This window comes from Hypanus sabinus, chromosome 16, assembly GCF_030144855.1.
Source record: "Hypanus sabinus isolate sHypSab1 chromosome 16, sHypSab1.hap1, whole genome shotgun sequence".
Taxonomy (NCBI): Eukaryota; Metazoa; Chordata; class Chondrichthyes; order Myliobatiformes; family Dasyatidae; genus Hypanus; species Hypanus sabinus.
In genome coordinates, this window is record NC_082721.1 from 43564185 (window position 1) to 43585656 (window position 21472).

The following is a 21472-nucleotide window of genomic DNA, read 5'->3' on the forward strand; positions in this document are numbered from 1 at the left end:
TTTGCATGAAACTGAGGACTTACCAAGATTTAAAAAATCGATTTTTACCACATGCGTCTCCTGAGCAAAGATTATATCCGGTTGGAATCGGTTAATAATTTTAAATGTTTTATTACACTTAATAGAATGATTCCAACCACGGACATTCCAACTTAAAACATTTAACTGTTTAGATATTGTCATGAGACGTTGTATCTAAAAAGAGTAGTTAGATGCATGTCAGAATAAGGTAGTCAAAAATGGTGGAGATGAACAATAATAATAATAATTTGCGTATGCTCCGTGATTCCATAATGAGGATAAAAAAACAGAAAAAAACCCACCCAAACTACAAAGCCTGGAAATAAGTCAAAATTGATCGAAGCAAGCCCCAAGAAAAGCATAGAAAGCAAATATAAACTCCACCTACCTAAATAAAAAAAGTGAAAATAGTGATCTCTGTCTCCCTCTACCGAACATAAAAGTCATTACAGTCAACATATTTCTCAATATAATTAAAATGGAAGGAACTGTTTTTTTTGTAAAGCAAAACGACCTTCAATTTTGAAAGTAACCTTCATAATATTAGATAAGGGAAGAAAAACACATCCAAAACAATTCTTGAAATATTTGTGCAAAAGAAAACCAATCGCCATCTTTAAATTATCCAATCTATCTTTAAAACACAAGGAAATCCAAATAATTACTTCAAAGATCTTTACAAATGCATATCTAACAGAAAAAAAACAGTTAGTTCATTTAAATGCTGCACAGATAAAATTCTAGATGGTTGAAAATTATTTACAATCTTTCAACAGTTCTCCTGCTATGTCTTCTGAGGTTAAAACCATCCAAACCAGTGATTTTGAGAGATAAAAATACATTTTAAGGTAAAGACTTTGTATAACCATCAAATCCCCCAATTTCATTACTCTTTGCGCCGTGTAACAATCAAACTGTTGCAAGTCATTCAAACTTCAGGCTTCAGACTCGTCATCAGACTCGTCAGGCAAAGAATTAATAAAAAGCAATGCTTTGGCTGGGTCATCAAAAATATGAGCCCCAGAATTTTTGACAAGAACTCTTAACTTAGCTGGATATTGAAGCTATGGAAAGAGCATTTTTTGTTAAACTAATCTCATGGCCGAGGCAAATCCAGCACGCTTCTTAACAATTTCACGTGGAAAATCTTCAAAAAAGTGAATTTCCGAACCTTGAAATTGAAACATCCTTTGTTTACTTGCAAGCTTAATAATGCGGTCTTTGTCTCTAAAATGGAGAAAACGCGCAATAATATGTCTGTTTTTACCTTGATCCGGAAGTTTTAAAACACCGGTTCTGTGAGCCATTTCAATCTCCGGGAGTTGCAAACAAACCTCCGGAAATAAAGACTGAAACATTTTAGCAAAATAATCCAGTATGTCAGCAGATTCTGCTTTCTCTTTCAATCCAACAATACAAGTATTGTTCCGAAGCGTCATTGTTGAGCCTTTTCTAAATGAGAAGAAAGGTCAGCCGCATTTTGACGAAATTCTTTAAGATTGAGGCTCAGAGAGTCAATTTTTTCTTCAAATTTCTCTTATAGCTGAGTTATTTCAGTGCCGATACTGCTGACTTGAGACTCTATCTCTTCAACCAAAGGGGTTCCTCCGAGAACTCGTCAGCTTTTTTAGGCTTTCTGTTGCCTAAAAGGTCAGGGTTCCTTTTGGTACTTCTTAGAGTAGCCACAGTTATAACTGTTGCTTTACAGATCCGACTAAATAAAGTTGAAATTTCAAAGTTTAAGTCAGTAAAGGGAGAGATTAAAGGTGGACAGAAAGAAACTATGTCTTACATGTCTGTGAGCGGAAAGCGGAGTCAATATATGATTACAAGAATTCATTCTAATACCACTTGAATGAATTGTCTTTACTATCAACACTGCAGCCTCAATTTAGATACAGGTTCAAAAGTAGAGTCAGCTTAGTGTAGAGAATGGGGTGTGTTTAGTTAGAATGATCAAATGGTTCAGGCCTTGGTTTCAGGGAATTTCAGGGGATACTGCATGTAGACAAGGAAATGGTAATTGTCAATCTAGGATAGAGTTTCAAAGATAAATTCTCCATCATAGTGAATGCAAGGTGAAAGTAGCACAGAGTGTAGAAAAAATAAGGAATGTACTCTAGTTGGTGTCTTGAAAGTTGGCGTTCTGTAGCAGAACCAACATACTGAATCAGATATTTTCAGAATAGTTTTGGCATGTCAAAATTAACACTTGATGCACTAGGAAGCAGCAGCAGTAAAACTTTATATTTCCACCACAATTTGTATCTTGTCATACAGCATATTGTCACTCTACCATTGAAATCAAACAAAGCTGCTGACCTTGATTCAGTGTTAAATATAGATGAGTACATGAGGAGAAGGTATCATGTATAAGAATTGGCTGGAGTGACCGCACTATGTGCATTAATCAATTGAGCTGCCTATAGTTAACTGGCATCCTCAAACCAATAGATCTGAACAAAGGGCTTCTGCCCCTTAAAGACTAGAAATAGGTGATATGCAAACAACAGACTTGTTAAAACTATGAGATTTTTGCCAGTTGTCCCTGTGAATACAAAATAAATACTATTCAAGGGTACAAAAAAAACAGTCTTGGAAGAATACAGCAGGTCAAACAGCAACTGTGAAGGCAAAATGTTTTTGTTCATGTTTTGAGTGAAGAACAATATCATAACTCAGAAGGATCAGGAAATATTATGAGTGTCGTTCCAAGGTTGTCAAGCTGAGGAGTTGTTCCTTGCATGTAGCTGAGGACAAGCTCCCACTACCTGAAAGTGCTCCTCACGGTATGCGTCTCAAATAGCCTCTGAAAACCACGTCCAACACCTGGCCTTCTCATGTTGCTTAGCCGCTATGCCCGGCGGAATCGTTTCTGCTGACAGGAGAAGCAGAAAAGGCTAGTCCTGGTGCCTTAAAACCAATGCTTCAGGTCGATGGATCTGGTTAGTCTTGGAAAGCAGCCCATCTAAGGGAGGGAAAACTCTGATTTCAAACCTCCGCTACCTTGCGGCCATAACCACTTATGGGAAAGGCTTTGAGTGTAAACCCCGAGGACAAATACGGAGCTGGAGTCCCGAAGGCAGCATGACATTGCTTTCAGCCTTGTTCTGGTAACTCCAGCACGTCTCTAGTGCCAAGCTGTATCGGCACTTCCCTTGGACAACATCGGTGGCTGGAGAGGGAAGACTTGCTGCTTGGGCAACTGCTTGTCTTCTATCCAACCTCGCCCAGGCCTGCACCCTGGAGAGACTGAAGCAGGACTTTCCAGGTGCAGATCCATGGTCTTGTGAGACTAACAGATGCCATCCATGTATGTAGTGTAGAACTCTGAGTTTTGTCTTCCCCAGATAACCATGAAACAAGTAATTGGTCAATATCACATCCCCTACTCACAAAACATAAACAAATCATGCAAACAGCAACAAGGACATCAACCCCTCCCCATGTGCAAAAATCAAATAATTGAAACCATATCAAGAACATCAGCCATCCTCAAGTGCAAAAACTACATCATGCATCCACAACAAGCAGGTCAACCCTCCCTAATAAATATCGAATAAGAACATTGCTCAACAGCAACAAGACCATCAAAGCCACCATGAACCAAAAAACCCCCAAATCCGTCAAACCGCAATAAGTGCATCAACCACACCCCAGGTACAAAATAGCAAATTCTGCAAACTGCACCTTGAACATGAAACCTCCCCATGTGTAAATATAGAAATCAGGCTAGTGAGACAAGAGCATCAACCAACCCCATGCGCAAATGCAAATAGTGGAAACATGAACATGAACACCAATCAGCTATACACGTGGAAAAATACCCGAACAAAATCACGTAAAAAAGAACACGAAAGAACGGGCAAAAACACAGAACATAAAACATAAAACATAAAAAGAGTCAAAGTGAACTACAGTCCAATCCATAAATTGCCGACACAGGCCTTCGCTAACATCCTCCGGTGGTATCGAAGTGAAAGTCCACTGGAACACAAGGGCCTTCCCTCAGAAGGAGTAAGGAAAACACCGTCACATGCAGACGCCTTGCACTGCATCAGCGATCGAGAAGCTGCTGGCTGGTGCTGAACATTTGCTCGCCTTCAGGGTGCTCCAGTTTCCTCCAGGTCTAAAGGTCTACAGTTTTATTTCTATAGATTGACCGTTGAGAGCATTCTGACTGGCTGCATGATTTGGTTTGGAGGGGCCACTGCACAAGATCGGTAAAAGCTGCAAAAAGTTGTAAACTCAGCTAGCCTCTTCTTTATCAATAATGACATTATTGATAAAGAAGAGGCTAGCTGAGTTTACAATCCCATAAGATTGTTACAAAGGCGGAGCAAGGGTGGACCCAAATGCAGGACACAAACACGTTTTGTAGGCTTAACTAAATAGAATTTATTAATAGCTACAAGGAAAAACCCTGACACAAGGATAGAACAAAGAGAAACCAAGGAGAGAGCCATGCGGTAGTGGGAATAAGCATAATGGACTAGGACTCAGGACCTGGACTGATGCTGGGACTCAGGGTCTGGGCTAGGACTTGGAACTCCAGGACCCGGACTTGGACTAGGTACTCCAGGACCCGGACTTGGACTAGGTACTAGGAACTCAGAGCCAGGACTCAGAACACGGACCTCGGAGCCAGGACTCAGAACCTGGACCTCAAAACCTGGAATATGGAATTCTGGACCCAGACATGGACATGATACTTGAACCTCGGGACCCTGGACTTGATACTTGAACCTCGGAGCTGGGCCTTGAACCATGAAACCTGGACTTGGACTTGAATATGAATTGACTTTTCTTCCACGTTGCTCTGTCAGAGAAACAAGCTTGCTTCACATCTGTCCTAAATAAGCAGCTCCTGATTTTAAACACTATTTTCAAGATGTTCCGATGAGACTAAACAATCTGTCCATAGCCTCCCTGCTGAGACCATCAGGTGCTGATGATCAAATCAATTTCCCTCTCCATTTTCAAATTTCCAGTGAGCACAGGCCTGCCATTCCCTCACAACATGACATATATATCAGAGAACTGAATCCAATAAAAGGGAAGAAAGGAGACAGGAAGCAGGGTTCCTCCTTTCAACTAACAATGATACTGAAAGGGACTATTAGGCATTGGATTAGAGAAATTTAGATAAGCATGTGCTTATTCATAATAGTTAGCCATGGATTGGTGCTGGGCTGAACATGCATTACAAATTAACTGCAGCTTTTGGGGAGGTGAGAAAAATGATTGATGATGTTAGAGTTGAGGATGTTTTTTTACATGAATTTTGGAACGGCATTTGACAAGCTTCTCCGATAGTCTGATTCAGAAAACTAATTCACTTTGTATCCATGATAACTTATTTGACTGGATTTAAAATTGGTTGGCCATTGAAGACAGAGGGTAGTAGTGGATGGGGAATATCCACTTTGGAGCACCATCACTAGTGGTTTTCCACAGGAATCAGTTCTGGGAGCTCTGTTGCTTATGATTACAGAAAGTGACTTGGATCAGATGCAGATTAGCAGGCTCCTAAGCTTGCTGATGGAAAAAGAAATACAGAGATTGTTTTCACTACCCCAATGGGATTTCACCAGGGCTCCTTTCAATAGAAACACAGAATGCTATATTCAGAAAGGCTACCTGGACCTGATAACCACCCTGACCAGAAGGACTATAACCCAGGTTTCTGAAAGATGCAATAGACAATAGACAATAGGTGCAGAAGTACACCATTCGGCCCCTCGAGTCTGCACCACCATTCTGAGATCATGGCTGATCATTCACTTTAAAATACCCAGTCCCTGCCTTGTCCCCATATCCCTTGATTCCCCTATCCATCAGATATCTATCTAGCTCCTTCTTGAAAACATCCAGAGAATTGGCCTCCACCGTCTTCCAAGGCAGTGCATTCCACACCTCCACAACTCTCTGGGAGAAGAAGTTCTTCCTCAACTCTGTTTTAAATAACTGACTTCTTATTCTCAATCCATGCCCTCTGGTACTGGACTCTCCCAACATCTGGAACATATTTCCTGCCTCAATCCTATCAAATCCTTTAATTATCTTAAACGTTTCAATCAGATCCCCTCTCAATCTCCTCAATTCTAGTGTGTACAAGCCCAATCTCTCCAATCTCTCTGCGTAAGACAGCCCTGCCATCCCAGGAATCAACCTAGTGAATCTACGCTGCACTTCCTCAATTGCCAGAATGTCCTTCCTTAAACCTGGAGACCAAAACTGTACACAATATTCCAGGTGTGGTCTCACCAGGGCCCTGTACAAATGCAAAAGGACATCCTTGCTCTTGTATTCAATTCCCCTTGTAATAAAGGCCAACATTCCATTTGCCCTCTTCACTGCCTCTCGCACTTGCTCATTCACCTTCATTGTCTGATGAACTAGGACTCCTAGGTCTCTTTGCATTTCTCCCTTACCTAATTCTACACCGTTCAGACAATACTTTGCCCTCTTGTTCCTGCTTCCAAAGTGGATAACTTCACATTTATTCACATTGAATGACATCTGCCAAGTATCTGCCCACTCCCCCAGCCTATCCAAGTCTCCCTGTATTCTCCTAACGTCCTCTTCGCATGTCACACTGCCACCCATTTTAGTATCGTCAGCAAACTTGCTGATATAGTTTTCAATGCCCTCATCTAAATCGTTGACATAAATCGTAAAGAGCTGTGGTCCCAATACAGAGCCCTGTGTTACCCCACTAGTCACCTCCAGCCAGTCCGAGAAACACCCATTCACTGCTACCCTTTGCTTTCTATCTGCCAACCAGTTTTCAATCCATGTTGAAACCCTGCCCCCAATGCCATGAGCTCTGATTTTACTCACCAATCTCCTATGTGGCACCTTATCGAATGCCTTCTGAAAATCTAGGTACACAACATCCACTGGCTTTCCCTCATCTAACATCCTTGATACACCCTTAAAAAACTCCAACAGATTAGTCAAGCATGATTTGCCCTTGGTAAATCCATGCTGGCTCGGCCTAATCCTATTACTGCCATCAAGATGTGCCACTATTTCGTCCTTAATAATGGACTCAAGCATCTTCCCCATGACTGACGTTAGGCTAACAGCGTGATAGTTCTCCGTTTTCTCCTTCCCTCCCTTCTTGAAAAGTGGGATAACATTAGCCACTCTCCAATCATCAGGAACTGATCCTGAATCTAAGGAACATTGGAAAATGATTACCAATGCATCCGAAATTTCCTGAGCCACCTCTTTTAGAACCCTTGGATGCAGACCATCTGGACCCGGGGATTTATTAGCCTTCAGTCCTACCAGTCTACTCATCACAGTTTCTTTCCTAATGTCAATCTGTCTCAATTCCTTTGATATCTTATGACCCTGGCCCATCCATACATCTGGGAGATTGCTTGTGTCCTCCCTGGTGAAGACAGATCTAAAGTACGCATTAAATTCTGTTGACATTTCCCTGTTTCCCATAACAATTTCTCCCAATCCATTCTTCAAGGGGCCAACATTGTTCTTAACTATCTTCTTTCTCTTCACATAGCTAAAAAAGCTTTTGCTATCCCCTTTTATATTCCTGGCTAGACTGAGCTCATACCTGATTTTTTCTCTCCGTATTGCTTTTTTAGTTAAGATCTGCTGTTCCTTAAAACTTTCCCAATCATCTGTATTCCCACTCATCTTAGCCCTGTCATACTTCTTTTTCTTTAATGCTATACAATCTCTGACTTCCTTTGTCAACCACTGTGGCCCCTTCCCCCTCTTTGAATCCTTCCTTCTCATTGGAATGAACTGCTTTTGCATCTTTTGTATTATCCCCAAGAATATCTGCCACTGCTGATCCACTGTCTTTCCTGCCAGGGCATCCGCCCATTTAACTTTGGCCAGCTCTTCCCTCATGGCTCCGTAGTCTCCTTTATTTAATTGCAACACTGACACCTCTGATCTGCCCTTATCCCTGTCAAATTGTAGATAAAAACTTATCATGTTATGATCACTGCTTCCTAATGGCTCCTTTACTTCAAGATCACTTTTCAATTCCTGTTCATTACACATCACCAAGTCCAAAATAGCCTCGTTCCTGGTTGGCTCAAGCACAAGCTGTTCCAAAAATACATCCCTTAGACACTCCACAAACTCCCTATCATGGGGTCCAGCACCTACCTGATTCTCCCAGTTCACCTGCATGTTGAAATCTCCCATAACGACTGCATTACCTTTAGCACATGCCAATGTTAACTCCCTAATCAACTTGTACCCAATATCCACGCTACTGTTAGGGGGCCTGTACACAACACCCATTAGGGTCTTTTTACCCTTACTGTTCCTCAGCTCAATCCACACAGATTCTACTTCCCCTGTTCCCAAGTCACCTCTTGCTAAGGACTGAATCTCATTCCTCACCAACAGGGCCACCCCACCCCCTCTTCCCATATTTCTGTCTCTACGATAGCACGTATACCCTGGTACACTCAATTCCCAGGCCTGATCCCCTTGCAGCCATGTCTCCGTTATCCCAACAATATCGTAGTTCCCCATTTTCATCTGAGCTTCAAGCTCAAATGTCTTATTTCTGACACTACGTGCATTCAAGTATAGAATTCTTAGCCCATTCCTCCTCTCTTTGCTTAAAACACTGTCTATTGTACCTAACCCATCTCCTTGAACTTCCATCGGGCTAATTGCACCCTGAATTTTGATGACCTTCTCAAGATCACCCAAGCAGTTAAGAAAATTGTTGAATTGAAGCGTTAGTTGTGATCTTTCAAGAATCATTAGATTCCAGAATACTTTCAGAGGAATGGAAAATTGCAAATGTAACTTCACTCTTTAAGAAGGGAAGGATGCAAAGAGCAGGTAAGTACATGCCAGTTAGTCTGACTTCAGTGGCTTGCAAGATGTTAGATTTCATTATTAAAATGAGATTTTACAGAACTTGCAGTCTCATGATAACAGGGAGCTAAGTCATTATGGTTTTCTAAAAGAGAAATCATGCCTAAAAGGTCTGTTTGAATTCTTTGAGAAAATAACAGGCAGGATAAACAAAGGAGAGCAAGTGTAAGTTGTTTTAAATTAGATACTCAGAAGCTCTGAGAAGAGGTCAATGTTGGGACCACTACTTTTCATGTTTTATGTCAATGATATAGATGATGAAATTGATAGCTGTATGGCCAAGTTTGTGGATGATACAAAGACAGGTGGAGAGGCATGAAGTGCTGATGAATTAGGGAGTAAGCAGAAGGACTTGGAAAGATTAGGAAAATGGGAATAGAAGTAGCAGATGGAAGACAGTGTAAGGAAGTGTAAGGTCATGCATGCTTGTGGACTATTTTCTTAACAGGGAACTAATCCAGAAATCAGAGGTGCAAAGAGACTTGGGAGTCCTAGTGCAGGAATCTATAATGGTTGAGTTACAAGTTGAGGCAGTACTTTTGAAAGTGAATTGAGAAGACTGCAATATAAAGGAAAGATATAATCCTGAGGCCTTCATAAGGTATTGGGTCAGACTGCATAAGGAGTATTGTGAGCAGTCTTCTCAGGAAATGGAAATGCTGGCATAGGAGACGAGGTTCAAGAATGATCTTCGGAATGAAATGATTAACATATGAGGAATGATTGATGTTTCTGGATTTGTACTCACTGGAGTTTAGAAGAATAGTTTGGATTTCATTGAAAGCTGTCAAATAATGAATGGCCTAGTAGAGTGGACATGGAGAGGACATTTCCAATCGTGGGGGAATCTAGGACCAGGGACCAGAGCTTCAGAACACAAAGTCTCTCCATTAGAACAGAAATGAGGAGGGATGACTTCAGCCAGAGACTGGTGAATATATGGAATTCATTGCCACTGATAGCAGTGGAGGCATCAAAGCCAAGGGGAGGAGAATGGCGATGAGAAGGGTAATAGATTAATCATGAATAGATGGTATTGAGAAGGAATATTTATCAATCATGGAAGAGCATTCTCTGAGCCAAATGGATTCGTTCTGCTCCTGTGCTGCATCATCTTTTGGCGATTCGTTAGTGGAAGGAAGGTTATTGATGTAGCAGCGGGATGAGTGTGTTGCATGAGGAACTACTGAGTGATATCCTGGGACTGGGATGTTTGATGTCAAACAACCATAATGTCTTAATTTTGGTGAAATATGATTCTTGTTACTGATATATTTTGCTCATAATATTACATATTGATGGAATGTTTGAAAGCAAAAAGAGCACAAATCAGGTTGCTTAACTCGGAACTGAGTTGTGCCGAATGGCCTCATTATGTGTTTTGGTAAATTCTACCATAAGACCACAGGACATTGGAGCAGAAACAGGCTATTCAGCTTATTATTCCTCTCAACCCCATTCTTCTGACTTCTCCCCAAAACATCTTCACTAAATAAGAAGCTGTCAACTGCTGTTAAAAATAAGCATATTTTCCAAGTCATTATCCCAAGGACTTGGAGCCCAGAGCCGTCTGTGGCAATGAGTTCCACAGATCCACTACTGTCTGGCTGAGGAAATTCATCTCTGTTCTAAACAGACTGTCTTGTACTCTGAGATTGTGTCTGACCCTAAATTACCAAATGACAATGAACAGTGCAGTTTATGCTGTAATATTTGATTAAAGACTTTTTTCAGTATAAGATTATTACTTGAATATTCCTTTACCTCTTCAGGGAGCACAAAGGTATCACAAAGTGGGAAGGGCAACTTGGTAACAGGTTGGTGTGAGATTTCCCTAATTGATGGGAATGTTGGAATGGTGGATCTTACTCATTGCAGTGTGGGGTTTTGGTGAGTGTGTTTTCTCTACCAGAAACCCAGTACTGCAGTGACTGTGCTCTGGGATGGTGTGTGTGTGTGTGTGTGTGTGTGTGTGTGTGTGTGTGTGTGTGTGTGTGTGTGTGTGTGTGTGTGTGTGTGTGTGTGTGTGTGTGTGTGTGTGTGTGTGTGTGTGTGTGTGTGTGTGTGTGTGTGTGTGTGTGTGTGTGTGTGTGTGTGTGTGTGTGTGAGAGAGAGTTGTAACACGGGAAGGTTAAAAGGGGGAAGAGGACAGCGAGGGGAAGGAGGTGAAGGTTGTGTGAAATGAGGGTGAGGACATAAAGAAGCAATTCCAGCTGTACCAGCACGGCCGGGTTCTCACCTTACCTCTCCTCAATAAGGAATATTGCCTCCCTCCCACCTGCTTTCCTTACTGCACTTCTGTCTCCAGGGCTTATTCCCTCATCTCACCTTCACTATCAGCTGTTACCCTCTCTCCATTCATCTCTCACTCCTTCTTTCTATATCTCTCTTTCTCTTACCCACACAATGTTCCTCTCTCTGTCACCAAAATTTCTGCTTCTCCAATGACGAACAACAGGAGTGTCGTCATTACTTGAAATCCCCGACGTTAATCACTAAGTGTTGACCAGCACTTCATTGAGGTAGCGGGAAGTAGATGAGTGGAGGTGGGCTCGCAGTCCAGAAGCGAGATGGTGGGGAGGGCGGTGAAGGATTAAAGTAGGATCAGGGTTCGGGAAATAAATGTAACAGCACTGCCAGAGGAGAAAGGTTGAGGTGTCAGCCTAGGATGCATTGATCGGTATAGTGTTCGGTTGCAAAGAGAAGTCAAAGGGGCTGAGAGTGCGGCTGAGACGGTAGGGGAAGAGGAATCAGGAAATTGTGAAACAAATGCTTAACTATTCTGTCTCTGAGCTCTTGCACCCCAACGCTGTCGCCCAAGAGATGATTGAGGAACAGCTTTTAAACTTCTGATATGGCAATTTTCATCCCTTATAATCCATTTATTTCAGACAACCAGACTTTCCAATTTGTCAGTATCGGTGATTACTACCGGAACCTCACTATCCCAGAACAAAGCTACAACTTATCCCTCTCTCCGCCAAAGCTACTCCAGAACCTGAATATTTGCAGCCATGCTCAGTTCATTTCTTTCACTAAACTTCCCAAGACCAACTGTTGGCATCGCAGCCTTACAGTCAACCCATAACACTGTTCTCAGAGGTGCTTCGCGTTCTTCTTTGCTAATATTCGGTACTCAAAGCTGCTGAAGAGAAACTTCAGGAAACCAGGACACGAACCAGAGTAGAGAGACGAATCTCCTTTCTTTTTGATTCTCCCACTCGGTGTCAGAATTTGATGAACTCGAAAGATGTCAAAATGCACACATGGAAATCATTCCTGCACTGATCATGTTTATTTGCAGTTAGTCACCGTTAGTCTGGAACTGAGGACGAATCACAAAATCATTTATTATTCTAATTAATCCAAACCCCAGTGCCAGAGAAAACCATTCACCGGCTGAAATTTCCAGAAGACAAATCACTGTCCACTTTAACACCGCGTAGCCTCTCCGTAGGAAAATCAGCCTCGGGAACAAATATTCCAACATCAAAATGGAAACTACAGAGAGCGGAACAGAAGGGAAGTACAGGGATGAGCGAGTAAGAGTGGTAGAGGTGAAAGATACAGGGCAGTGATCTCACGTTAATCAGGGAAGAAACAAGGCCGAAGCCGCGCTGTTTAACAGCTGGATTGTGTGACTGTTGCGGATGTTGTCGAGGCTGCTCCTTGTTGAACTGAGCAGGAGTACCTCTTCCCACTGCTCCAGTCTGCGCCGGGCACCGTCAGGTAGCTGCTGAGACTGAAGGTTTTGTCTGCATTCTGAGTCACCCCGCTGGTTTTCACCTCACTGCTCGTCGGACTGCCGTTCACTGTCCAGCTGACGACAGGGAAGCCCACCGACAATTTACTGACCAGGCAAACTAAGGTGCCCGCTCCTTTAGAGGAGAGCTCCTCGGCTGACGGCCCAAGCAGTTTCACTGAAGGGTCCGGGAGCTGCCGATCTGCAAGATAAACGAGAGAAGACGTGTTTCAAATGAACAGGAGACCTCGCGTTATTTCACACTTTAACGGAAGCTCAGATTAAACATTCCAGTTTCGTAGAATTTGACCAATTATCTCACTGGGGGATGGGGTGGTTGTAGGGGACCAGGGCGAGTTGGAGTTGGAGAGAGGTGTAGAGTCGGAAGAAGGAAACTTCATGTTTGTTAACTAGAAATCTTCTCCAACCGGTGAGGCTGTTAGGCTCTGAGTCATTGACGGAATTGAGAGACACACTGGCATCAAAATGCCCCGGAGTAGTTTCATGTGCCCCGTCTCTGTGCCATCAGCCCCTTCAGCAATCTCGTTAGAGGTCTCTTAGCCCAGTATGGCAGTGCGCGGTAGGGCCGTGTTTATTTTGTTGAGTCCATTTCTTGAACCAAAATCGGACAGGCCCTTATTAATTAGTGAGCGCTGTATTTCACGTTCCTCATCTACCCTCCGCCCTACCCACCATCAGAAATGGCCCCGCTGCTGTCGGCAGAATAAACACAAGCCACAACCTGCCTTCTCCCCACTGGGCGAAGGCAGCAAATTCGCGGTGCTGAGCTCCAAGGAGCGGGGCAAGGTTGGTCACTCTGTGATCTGGGATGATGTCGACGGCTTTTGCTCCCACACACTGTGGTGTTGGGGAGGTTGGATTCCCCGCGGAATGGGATTTCCGATCACAGTCGGTGTATTTGCCTGGATCATTGAACAGCGGACACTGAAAAAGAGCCGCGCAGAGGGGAACACGGGGCAGGAAAGAAGGCAAGGACTGGGCAATTCGAGAGTGTCTTTCAATGGATGGGTGCGAGAGGAGAGTTTGTCCGTAAAGACAACCGAAGAGAGAAATGCATCATTAAAAGACGGAAACAATTCACCACACAGCACTCTATCGAGTAAAACTGACACTGAACACGAAACATGATTTGATTTTAAAGCACCATTTTCCACTATAAAATTCGCGGGTAATAATAACGTTATAATTGTTAAATGCCAGTGACCGCCTTTATGTCCTGGTTATTCATGATATAATTACTGTCACTTACCTGCAACAAAGAGCTTGGTCCCTGGGCCGAACACGAAATTATTGATCGATGAAATCCACTTCCCGCAGTAATATATGGCAGCGTCACTCATCTCCACATTCTTTACGATCAACGGGTACTCGGTGCCTCCGCTTTCGACAGTCGATGTGAAACGGTCGCTGCTAAACCCAGGGCCGTAGCTTGGGTTACTCCAGGAAGGATGGTGATAAAGGACCATCTGTGGATGTGTTCCCGGTGTCTGCTTGTACCAGCTAACGTATTGATTGTCATTTGTACCGATGTTACAATTCATCGTGGCCTTGGCTCCAGGTAACACCGAGACGGTCGGAGGCTGAGTCAGAGGCTGGGATTCTCCAGCTGTGAAAGAACAGGAATCCAACTTTAACAATTGACTCTTTAATGCGACCCCAAAGCCCACCCCAGCAAACATAGGCGGTGCAGACTTGCTGCTTGTACTTACAGCCCAGCCACATTGACAAACACCAGAAAAAACACAGTGTCCGCATTGTGGTTGCCGTCAGTTTCTTGCTTCCCTTCTGCTGGTGGATCTGTGATGGACTGTGGCCGCCGCTGCCAATGGAACCCAGTTATAGAGCCATTCGTTCTCGGAGGAAATCCATGCAAATCAGGGCGACTCCCACTGACCAGCCAGAGAAAGAATTTGAAACCCTCCCATTCGCCGTCACATGCCTTCGGGTTGAGGCGATGACACTATCAGTAACTGACATGTCTGTTCAAAACAACGTGCAGATGAGCAGGTCGTTCTTTGTCTGACGTTTCCCATACTCTCTCTTCCTTTCCCTGATTTCATCCCTGGGAACAGAGATGCCTCTCACACCTTTAGCTACAACAGGGCAGAGGTGCAGACTTGCTGTTCCCACATCAGTCATTCAATATTGAGTTCAAACCCACCCTGGCACCCTCTCAGGATTGTTGCTGTTGGTGCTGGTGTGGTCTATTCCTTGCTCCTCTAGTTTGGTACACACCCGGGCCATCTTCCGGGAAGATTCTGGGAATCAAAGATGGAGCCAGGAAGATGGTACACAATGCACAGTCCTTGGAGAATCAAGGGAAAATCATACCTGTTGTGTAGTTAATATTCAGTATTATTTGCATAATCTGTTATTTATTTCAGTACATATATAGTTCAACTGAGTATTCTTATTTGCTTAAATAAATAATTACAAGACATGAACTGTCAACAAGTTGCACCTAATAGATGCGCTCCTGGCTTAAAGTAAAACACGAAATTAGACTGATGTTTCGGACTCCCTTTGAATCCTTTGAATTAGTTTAGAAGTATGAAATGATGTCCTCACACTGGACAGCATCTTAATGCCTGGTAGCATCAGAATGTGCATGGCACCTAAGTCCATGGCTACCAAGTACCCTTTCTAAGGTTCTTTCTGTTTCTGGTGTTGTGAAGAATATGTCTGGCCTGGTTACTGTGTAATTTCCCTGTCAGCTGAACGGTGCCATACTACCTGTCCTTTGTGGAAAAAGTTATTCCAGGTCAACATTTTTGACCATAGGCCCACCAGTCAGTGGTAAAAACAAAACGGCCCACTGATGTGACAGGAGAAGGACTCAATGTGCACAGTGGGGTTGTTCTCTGAGCAGACTTGTCAGACAATCAAGCAGAACTCATCATCACCAGACCTCACCACCAGGCACCAAGACCTTGCTTAGCAAGTGGATTAAGGGGCTCTCAAAGTCAGATCCTTCAATATACACACAAAATCACTACCGCTGTGTGTTCCCTGTGGGAAGACTCTTGTTGGGATGAGACAATCACACCCCTCTTTGCGGACTGTGGGGTTGCGAAGAAGGTATGAAGAAAAGTGCTAGGGCCTGCTTCACAGTTCATTCCAAGCAGCATCGAGATGTTGGTGGAGGAATGGTGCCAATAGGCACATTTCAGGCTGCAGGAGTACGTGCTGAGGATGCATTGAAGCTTGGTGCAGCCACCACAAGGGGTTGCTGGGGAAGGACCACATTGTGGGATAGGGAGGTGGCTGTTTTGATGAGGAGGCTCCTCAATTATTGCAGCAAGAATACGATCCAACGGGACTACATGATTTGAAAAGTACTTAATTTTATTTTCTCAGAAAGACAAGGCATTGTACGGTTTACTCTTGCAAACATTTTTTTATTATTTATAAAGTTTATTTTGTTAAAAATACCTTTGCTATATCATCTGAACTGACTGTGTCCATCTCCAGTGCCACACTATGCCTTCTGCATTGGCCTGCCAACCCAACTCATTGTTTACAGCCACTTATAGAAGGCCTTCACCAAAAACCAGCTCTGGGTACCATTGGATGGACAATATATAAACAGAACCAAGAATGTGGAATAACTGAGATTGACCAGAGTACCAGGATCTGGAGCAATGCTCTAGTAGGAAATGCAGAACAGGAGGTAATATCCCAGTGAGTTTATACATGCATTTATCGTCTTTGAATACTCTGGAAAATAATTAAGTCTGTTGAGTAAGTCAGGCAATATGTCATCAAATAGTCTGAAGGGGAATCTCAGTTCTATGGGAATGGACACCTAGATGATTGTGGTCATTCTGTAGCTAAAGTGATGGCATGCAGTGGAGAAGCTGGGATATCACCGGAAAGACAGAAGAGCATGTGTATGGTTCAGGAGACCCCTGATGATAACTTGCCCTCTAACTGGATGATATTCAGAGTAACCATATAACTATATAACAATCACAGCATGGAAACAGGCCATCTCGGCCCTCCTAGTCCGTGCCGAACTCTTAATCTCACCTAGTCCCACCTACCCGCACTCAGCCCATAACCATCCACTCCTTTCCTGTCCATATACCTATTCAATTTTACCTTAAATGACACAACTGAACTGGCCTCTACTACTTCTGCAGGAAGCTCATTCCACACAGCTATCACTCTCTGAGTAAAGAAATACCCCCTCGTGTTCCCCTTAAACTTCTGCCCCCTAACTCTCAAATCATGTCCTCTCATTTGATCTCCCCTACTCTCAATGGAAACAGCCTATTCACGTCAACTCTATCTATCCCTCTCAAAATTTTAAATACCTCAATCAAATCCCCCCTCAACCTTCTACCCTCCAATGAATAGAGCCCTAACTTCTTCAACCTTTCTCTGTAACTTAAGTGCTGAAACCCAGGTAACATCCTAGTAAATCGTCTCTGCACTCTCTCTAATTTTTTGAAGTCTTTCCTATAATTCAGTGACCAGAACTGCACACAATATTCTAAATATGGCCTTACCAATGCCTTGTACAATTTTAACATTACATTAAGAGTACTGATTGGGGATATTATTCCTCTAGGTACAGAGGCAAGGCCAGACAAATGAAATCATTGTGCAGGCAGAGGAACAAATCTTCATTTGTAGAGCAGAATATCAAACTGTATGTGAAAGTAATAGGCCTGTTCCCCATGTGCCAATAATGTTGTCAAAATAAACTAAACCAATCTGCTTCCACCGGGTCTATATCATTGCTATATTCTTTTGGATGCTGCAGTTTCCTTCCACATGTCAAAGATGTACAGTTTGATAGATTAAATAGCTGCTGTAAATTGCCCCATGTATGTGTCAATGACTGGTACAATCGAAGGGAAGTTGAATAGAATGTTAAGGTAAGAGAATGGAATGGTATTAGTGCAAGGTTAGAGTAAATACAGGCTCGATTGCCAGCACTGATGGGTGGGATGAAGGCCCTGGTTCCACTCCATATGAATGCCACATATTACATGGTGAATGTGAAACAGAATATTGCAAACAGCCAGAATTTAAGGAGGTAGTAGGAACATGCGGTAGCAGAAGAAGAATGGTGATTAATTCCCCTGCTTCACTTTGTGGGTGTAGTAAATGTTTGTCTGAATGGATTGTGCAGAAGGGTGTCTGAAGACCCATGGGTGATTAGGATCTGTTCATGTGTGTGTGTATTGGAGGGTGAGGTATGTTGGTGTGGACAGCTCAGGTCAGACAGAGAGGCCAGAGTTGTGACCAGCATTGAGTAAAGCAGATGCAAGGTAAATAGTTCTAAAAAGGAGTAAGGTGAGATAAATATCTCCAGAGCAGAAATAATGATTTTTATGGAATGAACAACATAATCATAAAATACAAGTAGGTTCACACAAGTTTTATGGAATGGGCAAATTCAAGATGTTAATGAAATGAAACTGATGAACTGTGTTGATGATATGATTACTTACATCTATTCTGTTTTTGTGGGATCTGAAGCAGCGAATGAGGTTAACGTGAGAACCAAATACTCTTTTGCGGATGAGGCAAGAGGAGGTCGACAGGTAAGGGGAGTGCAGTCTGTGAGAATTTGTGCTCTCTCCATTACTGATACAGGACCGCAATGTACACCTGATCCATGGGCTTGAGGATCATCCTTCTCAGTAGAGTGATAGAGCTACTAGGACTTGATGTTTGAATCCCAATGATAAAGATAGCACTCTCAATGTTGGCAATAGGCTTGGAGTGGTGACGAGGAGGGTAGCTACTTCATTGGGGTCATCAGGATGGCATCCTCCTTCTTTGACGTTTCATTGATAAGCCCACAATGTCTCCAGAGGGATCAACGGTGCTACCTGGCATCCCAGATACACCCCCCTCAGTTCCGTACCCTCCTCTCTTCATCTTGCATGCCAGTTGTTGTCTTTCCTTTTAATCCAAATCCACTTGCTGCTTTCCTCTGCTGCATTGGACAAGGACTTGATTGCTTGTTGGAGGGAGACACCCCTCACCCCACCTTCTTCAATAGGCTGGTTGTAGATGTAGCAACGAATCCCCTGCATCCCACTTCTATAGGGAAAATCTTGGTCTTCCAGCTGTTCTGAGCAGCTTCAGTTTCCAGTTCAGAGTACTTGGTCTTTTTCCTCTCATAAGCTTCTTCAACGCCATCTTCCCATAATACTGTCAATTTGCATGATGTATGCCAGCTTGGCTGTTGTGGACCACAGGACTATGTCTGGCCGGAGTTTTGTAGCCGCAATGTCTGGGGAAAACACAAGCTTTTCCTCCAAGTCCACGTCCATTTTCCAATCCTGAGCAACATGCAGAATGCTTATATCCTTTGATGTTACTTGGTGCTCTGGAGGTTGGCCTATTAGTACAAATCATGTAATGTGGATATTTCCAGCTGATGTTTGTGGGAGAGCATTTATGGTGCTTTGCCTCTGTTTCAAGTTTGATGCCAGCTGTCTGAGAATTTGGTTTTGCCACCAAGTATACCACACCTGGCTGAGCCTCATGGTGCATCCTGTTAAAATGTGCCTTAGTGATCCAGGTGCTTGACAAAGAGAGCAAGTGGGGTCTTCTCCCCACCACTGGTTCAGATTTTGAGGTGTTGATAGGAGGTCATAAGTGTCTCTGATGACAAAACTTAGCTGAGATCCCACCACTTCCCAGATGTTACGCCAACTGAGTTTCCTCTTTTCCAGGCTCTCCCAATTAGTCCATTGGCCCTACTTGGCAATTAAAATGGCTCTGGCATTTCACTCTGCCTCCTCCTGCCTTCTCACCTCCTCCACCATGAGCCGTCTCTTCTGCACTGATGTTGCCTTGTGCCATTGAGGAGCCTTTAGGATGAGCCCGAGACCGGCTCTCCCATGTTGGACTTGGCCAACCACATCCCTGAAGTGAAGAGCAGACCTAGCACTCTAAACAGCTTCAGATGGGGTCCGCTTCCTCCCCGTTGCCACACGGGGGGCTGCTGTTGGAATAACAGTATCTTCAGATTCAGTGAGGGTAATGACCAAACTTGCTTTGGTGCATTTGTATTCTTCTACAAGACTTATAATTGATAATTCCAATTTGCCATTCCTGTACAGTCCAACAAGACTTAAGCATCGTGGAAGTCCAAGCCACTGTTTCACATGTTGTGCTGATCACTCTTTTGAGCTTTTCCGCCTTATTGATGGGGATTTCATACATTGTTGAAGGCCACATGAGTCTTGGGAGTATGCCGAACTGGAAGCACCACAGCTTGAGTTTTCCTGGCATCAAGGTTTTGTTGATGTGAGCTATGTACGTGATGGTATCTTTTTTGAGTTGTTTAAACTGCTCGGTGTCCTTGAGCTTAGCATCATACCATCGGCCCAAGCTTTTCACTGGCATTTCTGAAACAGTTGGGACAGGAGTTCCATCAATATGAAATCTTTGATTTGTGAGTTGACCTTTGACAATGGAGATGTTCCTACACTTGCTGGGCTTGATGTTCATCCTCGCCTATGTGATGTTTTGATGAAGCTTTTGCAGAAGTCTCTTGGTGACAGTTGTTGTCAGTATTGTTACATCGTCCATATAGGCTCATATCGGTGGTAACCTTTGACCAAACTGAAGTCGTTTTCCTCCCGCAACCCATTTTGAGGCTCTGATAATGAGCTCCATTGCCATTGTGAAGGCCAATGGGGAGATGGTGCACCCCGCCATGATGCCTACTTCCAGTGGTTGCCAAACTGTGGTGAAGTCTGATGTTGTGAGACAAACTTGCAGATCCTGGAAGTAGTGTTTTACTAGATTTGTTATTGTTGCAGGCACCTGAAAGAATTCAAAAGCAGTCCACAGCAGGGAATGAGAAATTGACCCATAGGCGTTGGCCAGGTTGAGGAATAAAACATGCAGATCCTTTCCTTCTCTTTTAGCTGTCTGAATTTGATGCCATAGGATGCTGGTATGTTCAAGGCATCACAAGAAGCCTGCTACGCCTGCCTTTTGGATTGATGTGTCAATGAAATGGCTTTGTTTCAGATATTTTCTAAGTCTTTGCGCCAACACCCTACAAAAGATCTTGCCTTTTATGTTAAGAAGGTTTATTTGGTGAAACTGTTCAATGGTGGATGAATTCTTTTCTTTTGGGAGTTTTGGGGATAACTTGCTTTTCCCACACAACACTCTTGTTTCTCCAGAGGAATTGTAGAACATCCAGGGTGTTCTTGTGAACACAATATGGAACAACGTTAGGGCATGGCACTGATACCGATCTTGCCTTCTTCACTGCCTTTTTTACCTCACTCAGCTTGGGAGGGCTGATGTTAAATAGATGTTGTGGGGGTGAGGTTGGTGGGATGTCAGCCGGGACAAGTATTGGTTCATCTTTTAGCTCATCAGTGTGGGTGGTTCTGAGATATCTTTCAACCTCCTCTTTTGATGATTTCAGGGATCCGCTTTTCTCTTTTGTGAAAATGCCTTTCATATATTTAAAGGGGTCTTTGTAGAAGACTGTTCTAACTTTCTGCTTTTTGCATCATTTCCTTAAATTCTCTGCTCTGCGCAACTTCAAGATCCTCTGTTTAAGGTCCTCTTCAAGGAGGTTGATGCCCTCCCTTTCTTCTGCTGTTGCTTTTTTCCATAACTTCCTCAGGCCTCTTCTTTCTTTAATAAGTCATTGAATTTCCTGGAGATGACAGGATTTGGGGGGAGGAGGCATGTCTTTCTTGCTGATTTGTTCCTTCACTCTGAATTTCTCTTTTCCATAGCTGTGGATCAGCTCATCCATCTTCTCCAACTTCTTTTCTGCTGATCCCTTGATGCCACTTAAGATCAAGTTCA

At 43.3% G+C, this 21472-nt stretch overlaps 1 protein-coding gene across 2 annotated transcripts in view; it reads right to left on the minus strand.

Moving 5' to 3' along the window:
- Window positions 1-14513, minus strand: part of LOC132406256 (immunoglobulin lambda-1 light chain-like) — a 280487-nt gene extending 265974 nt beyond the window's left edge. The window contains exons 1-3 of one of the 2 annotated variants that reach the window (XM_059991646.1): window positions 14374-14513; window positions 13914-14270; window positions 12182-12845 (exon numbers count right to left, since the gene is read on the minus strand). In XM_059991646.1, the coding sequence (XP_059847629.1) occupies window positions 12523-12845; window positions 13914-14270; window positions 14374-14419 (726 nt within the window). In that variant the 5' untranslated portion in view covers window positions 14420-14513 and the 3' untranslated portion in view covers window positions 12182-12522. Of the gene's footprint in view, window positions 1-12181; window positions 12846-13913; window positions 14271-14373 lie in introns of those variants that run through there. The other variant, XM_059991647.1, reaches the window with a different exon arrangement.
- Between the last annotated feature and the right edge of the window lie 6959 nt (window positions 14514-21472).